The sequence below is a fragment of the Anas acuta genome, chromosome 20 (assembly GCF_963932015.1).
Source record: "Anas acuta chromosome 20, bAnaAcu1.1, whole genome shotgun sequence".
Classification (NCBI taxonomy): Eukaryota; Metazoa; Chordata; class Aves; order Anseriformes; family Anatidae; genus Anas; species Anas acuta.
Window position 1 is genome coordinate 8,385,095 of NC_088998.1, and position 10,404 is coordinate 8,395,498.

The 10,404-nt window shown below is 46.2% G+C and overlaps 1 protein-coding gene across 1 annotated transcript; it reads right to left on the minus strand.

The window, feature by feature from the left end:
- Positions 1-330: 330 nt before the first annotated feature.
- Positions 331-7,838, minus strand: PHYHD1 (phytanoyl-CoA dioxygenase domain containing 1). Its single transcript, XM_068657361.1, has 11 exons — positions 7,181-7,838; positions 6,036-6,194; positions 5,716-5,791; positions 5,551-5,598; positions 4,148-4,203; positions 3,894-3,956; positions 3,773-3,794; positions 3,293-3,421; positions 2,102-2,218; positions 1,832-1,958; positions 331-1,010 (listed from the first exon to the last, which is right to left on the minus strand). The coding sequence occupies exons 1-11, from the start codon at positions 7,211-7,213 to the stop codon at positions 965-967; spliced, it is 876 nt and encodes a 291-aa protein (XP_068513462.1). The 5' UTR covers positions 7,214-7,838; the 3' UTR covers positions 331-964.
- Between the last annotated feature and the right edge of the window lie 2,566 nt (positions 7,839-10,404).

Consider the following 10,404-nt stretch of genomic DNA (forward strand, 5'->3'; position numbering starts at 1 on the left):
CTGTTTCCACTGCTAAGATCCTCAACCTTCACCACTGAAGTTGTAGAGTATCATGAGCTTAAGAAGAGTCACTTTCCCTCCATCCCACTCACAAGGGCACCTGCAAGGTTAAGTTTGTTTTCCTTGCAAGTATTTAGAAGTGAGCTGAAGTTCTAATTCTAATTTCATAGTTATTGTGCTTTTGGCCCAATAACTTTTGGCCCAATAACTTTTGGCCCAAGTGCCTTGCAGTCAGGCATTGATTCCTACAAAACACACACAGCTTTGCCCTGGCCACTTATGTTGGGAGAAGGTCACATGCTGACTTCCTCAAAGATGATGTGAGGGAGATGAAAAGGAAGAGTTCCAACCTTTTATTTAAATGTTAGTTGTTTTTTCCCCTCATAATTTCAACATTAATCTTTAAGAACTAATAATTTTAATCAGCAAGTCTATAGTTTAAGTGTTCAGCTGCAATTTGCCAGAAATACCTAGAAGAATAATTATAAAAGTAGACTTCCCGCTTCATTTTGCCCACAATAGTATTATCTTTAATTATTATTCAAACAATGGACAGAGATCTAAGGCTAAAAGTCAGATATCTTCACATGACAGGTTCACTTGCATTGCTGTGATTAACAGAGCCAAGCATTAAACCTCTTTGCTTGAATGGAAGAAAATACTAAAGATCTGCAAGGAGAAATATTTATCTGCCTCTATAGGCAAGGTGGAATGGTGTTTAACGCTTCATTCTCAAGGCTGAAGAAGTTTCCTTACCAAATGGGCTGGGCGACTATTCTCAGCACTAGTAGGGTTCATGCATTAGAAGCTTCTGACTACTGCAGGTGTGTTCAGCTGCATGAAAGTTCACTCTGAGGACAGGATAAATTAATCTTGAGAGCTGATGTAGTGACAGTTACGTGTAAAGATGAGCAATCAAAGGAATAACGGTCAGCTACTTGACTCCAGAAGCCAGTCACTGGCTTCAAGTGTAGAGCGGTGGAAAAGGCAGTTCAGGAGTTGGCTGGAGCCTAGGAGGTAAGGAAGAGTTAAACAAACTTCAGAGACTATTCCAGGTCTCGGGTAAAAGGACAAAACCTGATACAGCAAAAATAAAAACATTTTAGAACCCTTCGGTTTGAACACCTACGGTTACCTGCACTCATTAGTTCCATCTTTCAGGCACTCAGCTGTTTTATTTTAAATTTAGTATAAATTACTTTAACTGAGAGGCATCCATGAAGAATATAAGTAATTGCATGTTTTTGTGAGGTGGAAGCGCACTGAGAATTGTAAGTACGGAATTTTCTCTAGCTCCAATATGCTCACTGCATATGACCTAGAAGACTCATTAAATGCACTAAGACGTGACAACTTGAAAGCTTCCATTAAACATCCTTCTAAGAATCATGCTTCTCATTCTGTCTTATTTTTTTTCCCCTCTTCCCAAGAGACCACTGCCTGCTGTGCTGCAATCCAAGAATTGCAGATGAGGTTTTTTATTGCTGGCTGAAAAGCAGATCCAGCCATACAGAACTAGGGAATCCTGGCCAGTAGGTAGACAGCACTCATCTCCCACAGGAACAGGCTCTGAGCTGTTGGGAACTGCTCCTGAGCTAGAAAATTTTGGGATAAACCTGCAACAGTGCTGGTGAAGAGTTGTTCTTCAGAGTATATGCACAGGTAAATACAGAACTACAACAAAACTGTGGTTAGCACAGCTCTGTACAATGCAGAGAACAACTTCTTGTGCATGTTGACAGGATTGTGCTGCCAGCATGCAAGGAGACTAATGAAAGTTTTATCTTGGTTATTGCACAGAATAGGCTCTGTTTCAGGATAGCAACCTTACCAGTTCTCCTTGCTCCAGCTGGTGTCCTTGGCTTCCATTACGTGGAAGGTGAACACATGGCGAGAGAACTCCGAGCTGTTCAGTTCACTCTTATGGACAACTTCCCCGTGGATGAGAATGAGTCCACCTGTTGGAAAGACATTCCTGTACTGCTTTTTTCAAATTGTGAGTGCTAGTTTAGGAATATAAGGAAAGTACAAGTGTTACAATGGTATCTCCCTTGTTTTTTCTCGAACAGTGACGCATTTCTGTTTTGGGGCGTGTTTTTACCTTTACTTATAGGCACAGGTATGAACTGGCTGTCGTCATAGGTTGGCTCTGACCCTACAAACTCCACGCACGTCGAGGCACCTGAAGCTGCACGCACCATTCTCCGTGTAATCCCATCTGTAAATCCAGAAAAGTGAACACCCGTAAAAATTAAAAAACTAACCAGACTTTGCACAATGGAAGAACAATATAGTATTTTATCTTAGCAAAGGCAGAAATCTTATTATTGTGCATTCAATTCTTTCCTTCGAAATTTGGGGATTTTTCATCAAAGACCTCGGATTTTCCAGACGAGGCAGAAACTGATGAATAGCTCCTTTTTGTTTGCTTCCCTGACTTTCTGTGTGTTGCAACATAACCATTTAGGAATACAAGTGGTCAGGCACTTAGGCACAACCAACCTTTCATCCATTTTTCCTTTCTAGAAGAGTATCAATTGCTATTGGAGTGCAACCAACTCCAAAATTTATGAGGGTTGAGTACTTTAAATTAAGAGTACTGTGATTACTCTGAGTAAACACTTAAGTTGGAAGCCAAACGGTGCCCTAGAGGCAGCGAAAGGCAGAAGACTGCACCCATAACCCAGCGGTGGTTAGAGACACAGCAGCCACCACCCGTCACTGTGACATGAGCCTGTGCTGATCTGGTCTCACCCCTGTTCCAGGCTGCCTGGGCATTGTCCAAGAGATCCTTGCATAAACTTGGAGGCCCCCCTTGCTTACAGAAATTGAGCCCAATGTTTGGAAGTAGTACTGTGGGAAAGAAAACTTTTGTTCTTACAGATCACTGTCAGGAATAAAGAGGTTATTGGCCAGTGAAAAAAAAAAATAAAAAATCCATCCTTTGCTTCTAGGATAGATTTCAATTTAGAACTAAAACAGTTTCAGCTACATATGGTACCTATTTTCATTAAGAAAATATTGTGCATTAAACTCCTTTGATGGACAGGTGGCTAAGAGCAAAGTGAGGCAGTCAACAACCTGCTGAAAAACTGAGCGTAGGTTTGACAGCAGCGTAGAGGAAGATCCCTGTGCAGTAGATTGTTATCTTTTTGACAAACAAAGCCAGCAGCATGCTTCTGCAAGCATGCTGCAAGGAGAACGTGTAACACCACGGACCTTACTCCTCAGCCTTAAGCAAGGGAGAGGGCGAGTGGATTCTACAGCACACACCGAATACCGCGACCCTTACTGGTGTGGGAGCCGGGAATGAACCACAAGCAGCCGTTCTCCTGCGTGGCGTCCTCCAGCGCGATCCAGAAGCCCATCACCCTGCCCAGAGGCTCCGTGTGCAGAAATGTGGCGTCCTGGTGCGGTGTCACTGCAGCAAGAGGCGCTGGTTGGGGGCTTAGAAAGCCCCTGGAACCCAGCACCACGAGGACGGGGCACTTGGTGCTCTTGGACTTGACCTACCCTGGCCTCCCACCCATCACACACGTTAATTCAAACACCAAAGCGTCACCTTTCAGCCTGCTGCAAAGGTCAAGCTAGCCCTTTGTTCACGTTGCATACGATGCAGAAACATTCTGGAAAATGCAGATGCCTTTTCTTATAGTTTCAACAACATTCAGAGCACAGAATTCATAAGCTCAAGACTGAGCCTTTTTCCTGGTAATAATCCTTTCCCCAAGGAGAATTATCTGCAGTGTAACAGACACAGGATGAACCTCACCTTCCCCACCAATGCCGGGTTGCTGCAAGGAAAAGGAAGATGTGTGAAGAGAGGAGTCTCACAGCTTCCCACTGAGCAGTGTCTTACTCCTGGGGTGACACGGAGACCCGAACTGCCGTACCTTGAAGATGTACATGCTTTGCACAACTACTGGTCTCTCCAGGCCCAGTTTTCTTCCCAGTTCCTGTTAAAACAAAAATCCAAAAATTGCATTTCCTTTTTCCTCGACCTACAAAGCATTATTACTTGAAGATATTTAAATTCTCTTTTATGGACAAAATGACTGCACTTAGTCTAGAATATTAAAATCAATTATTCCAGAATTCAGGGTCTGTTTTTTTTTTCCAGACAGCTCTAGGGACAGCACCAGCTTACCTGCACCTTGGGGGAGTGAGTGATTTGCTTGAAGACAGGATCATGGGCATGCAAGGCTAAAGGGAAAAGACAAGGCTCAGGCTGAAGATTTCACAAACAGAAGGGAACCTGAAGGCTGTCAGTGATGAGCCAAGCAATGCAAACTGCAGCCAGAAACTTTCACATCCCCCCAGGAGTGGCCACATGTGGATGAGCATCATGCCTGAGGTGACACAGCCCTTCTGGGTTAGTACCATCTCCTTTAGAGACCAAAATACAGTGGCAGCAAACCACTGCTATATAAAAAATGCCATATAATCAAGTTTAAAAAATTAACATGATGTGATTAAGCATTATATTATGCAAAACACATGAAAAACTAAAGACACTGAGTTGCAGCTCCCTCCCTGCGGGGATCTTGTTTGCAGCCAGGACCCGTCCCAGCAGGGGCTGCCACTGAGCAAGGCTCAAAGGCTGAAGGCTCAGTCATTACAGAAAATAAATCAAAGAGGAGCCTCTGCGCTGCTGAGTCAGCAGGCGGCTGTAGTGGTTTTCGTTTCCCAGAGGAAAAGCTGAAGTGTGAGAGCACAGCGGAGCAGCAGAGGTTGTTTTTTGTGGGGGGGATGTGTTGTTTTCCTGAGAAAACCAGAGAGCCAAGAACTTGCAGTACTGATTTCTCAGTACTGATTTTTCCAAGTTTGCTGAAGTTAAATCTGACCAAAGTTCAGGTGGTGGGGGACGCACTGAATCACGCTCATATTTTCCACATATTGTTTGAAACCAAAAAGGGATCAAAATGCAAGTCAGGTAGGTGGGAGAGAGGATATGGGTCACCAACTGAAACCAGCAAGAGCAAAGAAAAGATGCTGGCAATGGCAAAGGAGCCAAGACAGCTTCAGCGTGGGCAGCACACTGTGCAGGAGGCAGGAGCCATGGTTTGAACTGTCCTAATGTAACCAGCCTCAGGTGGGGAAGTTGCTCAAGCCACCTCTGATGTAAGAGGGGCTGAAGTCCAAACTTTTGCACTTCGCTGTTTCTGTGCTATGCGTAACCCTCCTGGAGGTGTTGTTTTTTGCTTTGAAAAGGTAACTGAAAGCTGTGAAGTCCTTTGACATAATGGAATAAAGGGCAACGCGGAGAGAACCACAGAGGTAGTGATGGAGTGATGTGGGGAAAAATGGACTGCTGTGCCAAAATTTAATGCAGAAATCCACAGCAAAAGAGGCCAGGGGTGCAAAGAAAGGAGTTATGTGGCCACATTGGCAAAATGGGGTGAGGTTTGTAGTATTGAGGTCCCCTGGAAGCACACTGAGGAGCAGCAGAGCAGGGAGGTTGCACCCAGGAAGGTTGAAACTCCAGTCCTCGTGTCTGAGAACTGCCTCCCTTTTGCCTGTCCCTCTCAAAACACCCTCATTTAAACGTACCGTGGCCAATCTTGCTGACAGATCTCTCCTTTGGAATCAGAAAGTTGCCTACGAGCAAAAAGCAGAATTTAATGTGGCTTGCACAGCAGGAACCGTCCGCAGAGCTGGAACTCACCCCTGCCTCCTCCTATCCCCTCGCTGGGGCTAACTCGGGTCAGAGCTTACCTCTCTCATCCAAAACACCTTTCTCAAAGAAGAATCTAATCTTGTCTCCACTGGTTAGGAAATAATCCGAGCTGCCCTGCCAGGGATAAGAGCCCAGTAAAGACAGCAGCCTCGTAAATGCATACAGGAACCTTCCATCACAGGGGTAACACTCACCTGCATCTTTTTCCCCACCGAGCCGCAGCATGAACAAAGCACAGTCAGTAGAAATCATGTGTAGGTTTCCCCCAATACTAAATCTCTCAGCAGCGATTAGGACTTTACCAGAATCCGCTTCCCTCCCGGGGCTGTAACGGGGCCAGCCCTGCCCCTTGGGGTACCTGTGCCTGGAGCTGCTCCCCTTCCTTGGTGGAGAACTCCGTCCGGCAGTGCGGCGGCACTTCCATCTCGGCTATGATGCCCTGAATCTGCTCCCTCATGCTGTCGCACTCCTCCGGGGTGAAAAAATGCTCCAGGACGAGGAAACCATCCTGGTGGAACTAGAAGGGGGAGACAGGGTGGGTGGCTGCCCTCCTTCAGGGCAGCTCCGGCCCTCGCTGTGCCCCTGCTTAGTGTGAAAGGCACCCCAGGCTCAGCAGCTGGGTGATGTAGTAGGCATGAGAGACACCTTGGCTGCCGTACCATACACTTAAGGTATGATTAAGTCACTTCTAGTGTCCCTAATCTAACGCAAATTAATTTTTCTGCTGCTCCCGGCATGTTCTCTCATTACGGTTTCATCCACATAGGACAAAACCTAAGGGGTGGGTTGGTTTTGTTCGTTTTTTAAAGTTCAAGAGGAGTTTCTATTGAAAAAAAGGATAACAACTAGTTAACAGGTTTAGATTCCAGAGAGTTAAGGAGAACAAATTTGAACTCTTCAGCCCCAAATCAGAGAAGACATCACTGCTAGAGTCTTTGTGGCTTAAGGGTGTCTTATCTAAGATACGTGACCAGCAGCTATTGAGTTACAAATCCTGCTAAGACGAACAGAGAGCTCGTACCCAGAATCAAATAAAAATGAAATTCCTTCGCAGAGAAGAAAAAAAAACACTTTCCTGTCTTAAGGGAAAAATCCCTGTGTGATTTCTCATGGTTGGCTGCACAGCCCCTTACAAAGGGAAGCGAACCCTGCTGGCACTGCTGTTTCCTCATATAGAACACCCCAGAGATTATCCCCTGATGGGCAGATTGCAGCCCCGCGGGTGACAGCTGAGCAGCAGACAGCAGGGGACAAGAGAGATTCCCCATGGAGCTCTGCAGGACAAGTGGCTTTCAGGGAGAGTTTGTGGCCACGACAGGGTCCCCACACACTCACACGAGTGCAGTACAAGAAGCTGAGCAGAATACAAAGTGTTTATAGAAGCAAATCTCCACTAGACCCAGCCAACACTAACGAGTAGCAGCCATGCCTTACAAGCAGCCTCACTGCCCGTGCTGGGGACACGCTGCTTTTCCCCAGGAACACTTCCCACCTGCTCCTTACCTTCTGGATCTGATGCTGGGTTACCAACGCCATCGGGGCAGAAGCTGCCAGGATCCCACCAGCAAGACCACGGTGCCGGCCAGGCTCTGCACGGCGGCCTCCCTGCACGTGATCCTTTGGCTGTGATAAACGCAAGCGCTGGGACAAACCTCCCCGGGCTGCTCCCCCCTCTCCGGCTGCTTGTTCCCAGCAGGAGCATTGGGACTGGAGTTTTGGTTTTGCTCCTGGTGCTGTTCCACGTGCACAAATTCTGCTCAATTTAAAGAGAGCGATCGCAAACCTGGTCACTGCTTGACTCCAGGGAGAAATGACTTAACCCAGATTAAAAATGGGAGGGGTTAAACTCGTAAACAGAGTTGTAAAAAACAGGAGGTAAAAATAAGATTCAAAGTAGGATGAAGAGATCTCAAGGGCTGCTGAAAGGAACAAAAAAAAAAAAATCCAGAAGTGGCAATCCAAGCTCCTGCAGAGCTCCCTTCGCTCTGCCAGTAACCCCTGCCTCATCTGAAAGGGAACCCGGTGACCCAGGAGGTGCCAAACGCGAGCCAGAAAGGTGTCAAAGCTGGAGAGCTTTCAGCAGGGATCCAGCAAAATTCAGAGAATTCAGAGAACGCATCAGCTGTTCGCATCCACAGCTGCTCTTCGGGGATTGCCGCTTTCAGTTGCCTTATTTGCTCCGAGCGTGCATGTAAATAGGTGAACCAAAAGCACAGAGCACTTACCAGAGAGAGAAAATGCAATAAGGGGGAAAAAAGAGCAGTAATTGGGTCTAAAAAATGAGGCAGAAAGGAGCGAGTACCAGCAGGCAGCCCAGCGGTGGCGCTCGCTGCCAGCGCATCCTTGAAGCCCCTGGGGAAGGTTTGGTGTTTTTTTTTTTTTTCTTCTTTTTCCTCCGAAGAAAAATGCCTGGCTCCCTCGGGAAGCACCTCGAACATCCCTGCGGTAGCACTCCGAGAAGGGAAGGCAAAAAAATATAACATCACAGGGATGCTTTTATGCATCAGGCGTCTAGCAGAGGAAATATATAGGGAGTAAAAATGACTCCTGGGTAGGTGATTACTTCCAAAAGCACATGCTAGCAAGTTAAAATCCATCTTTATTTTTTCCAAACAGCATCTAATTAAGTCCTCTACTCTGTAAGGGAATCAAATCTGGATTAAAAATCCCTCTTCATCTCATTCTATTTTTTTCTCTTTTTTTTTTTTTTTTATGAAAAGCAAATTAAGCGTTTTCACTAGAGAACATCTCATTTTGAGCATTAACAAGCTTTCCTCCACACCCAACAGGATGAGTTTGGTACTTAGAGCTAAATTTCACATGATAATTTAATTACAGGGCTATAAAGGTGGAGGGGAAACAACCTCCAGCATGGCAAAATTCAGAGAATAATCAGGTAGTTCCTCCCTCTTAGGAGGAGTTTCTCCAGACAGCAAAGCTGAACTGTTCAAGAAAGCTGGGTAACCAGCAGGGAAAATAAAATAAAAATAAAAACACCCTGCTGCAGCTATTGACTGTAAGGCACTCTTACGAGGACCTACCCCTCCACTCATGAGTAGCCCTGCTTGGGAGGTAGCAAGCCTGATAAATATTTAAAAAAAAATAAAATAAACAAAAAAACAACACTGCCATGCTGTTCCATGGGTCATTCACAACGTCACTCATCGTTCCCAGTAATGTATTTCAGCAATTTAACACGTCATCTCCTCCACTCCCCGCGTGACGCACACCCAGTGACTTCAGAAGTTGTTGGAGTTCGTGCACGCTGCAGGAAACCACAACTTTCCTGGTTCGTTTATGGAAAGTGCTGTAAACAAGCACCACGAGCTGCAGATCACAGCCCAGCGAGTGCACGAACAAGAGGCAACCACCCGAGGGACAGGAGCCTCAGGAGTCCTCAGGGCCTTTGCCATTGCAGCCGTGCTCCTATTTTGAGGCTCAGGAAGGTATTCTCAGCAAGAGGAAAACCACCACCCCTACGTAATGCCTAAAAGGAGGCAAAGAGGACGACGTAATCTTCGTAAATATCTCCTCTTCCAGTAAGTTTAAATAAGGAAGGTAGAAAGCACTGGGACAAAAGTGGGAAGTGACCCCTCTTTCCTTCCCTTCCTCCCCCTCCGAGAGCTCCGTGCAGGCTGTTAACACTTTCTCCTGCCAGCTCGGCAAGAAAACTGCATCTCTGGCAAAAAATAAATAAATAATAATAATAATAAAAAAAAAGCATTTCTGGCAAATTCCTGGGAGGCTGCCAGAGCCCAGCCCCTGCCTGCAAGACAGGTACAGGAGCGAGCAGCACGTGGGACATGAACAACCCTGCAACAGACAAAGCACATGTTAAAAATGCCGTCCTGATCAGTGCAGTTACCCAAATTTCCTCCTCGATACGAGGTCCTACTGATACCACCTGGAGCCGAGCCAGGTCACTGGTTCCCTGCAGCCACTTTCAGCAGCTTGGTGCTCTTACCGAGGTTGCTGCTGCTGGAGCTGCCAGGACTAGCAGGCAGGCAGCAGTTTCAGCTGGATCTCTTCTCTCTCCTCAAGTCTTCAGTATGAGCAGTGATGGAATGTTTCATGAGAAACAAGGAGGAATTATCTGGATTAAAAGTGCTTTTTCTAGCAAAGACATCAGTTTTTACCTTTGGGCTCTTTCCCCATCCCTTTAGTAGAGTCTCCCAGGAATCCAGCAAGCATCAGTTCTCTGATGGCACCTTCCATTCATTCCTTTTGCTCAACTATTCAGAGTTGGCAAACGCTTGCCAAAAGCAGCTTCATTCCAAGAGGGCCTTAGATGACAAGAGGCATTTTGTCCTCTCCTCCTTTAGTTCCATCCTAGTAACATTTCCTTAAAATTCAACGCCAATAAATGGCATTACAGACTTGCACCCTTCACAGCCTGCTGAAGTGGGTCTAATGGCACCGTGGTCAAGCAGCCTTGGACAGAGGAAGAAAGGGAAGACAAAAGACAAGAAGCACCTTTCTGTGCAATAAACGAACTGCACAGAAACTACAGCTGCCTTTGAAAGTCACAGGCTGATTCTCTGTAACACATCGTGAAGATGCTCAATGAGGAGAGGTTACCTGCCAGCATTTCCCAGTTGAAAGGAAGAAAGGTAGTGCGTGGGGTAGGCAGACAGCTAGGAAACAGACTGTTTGTTACCAGCAGCTGGCTGAAGGCACCATTTCTATGGCAACTGCAAGTTTACTCCATCCACTTCAGTGCCTACCTT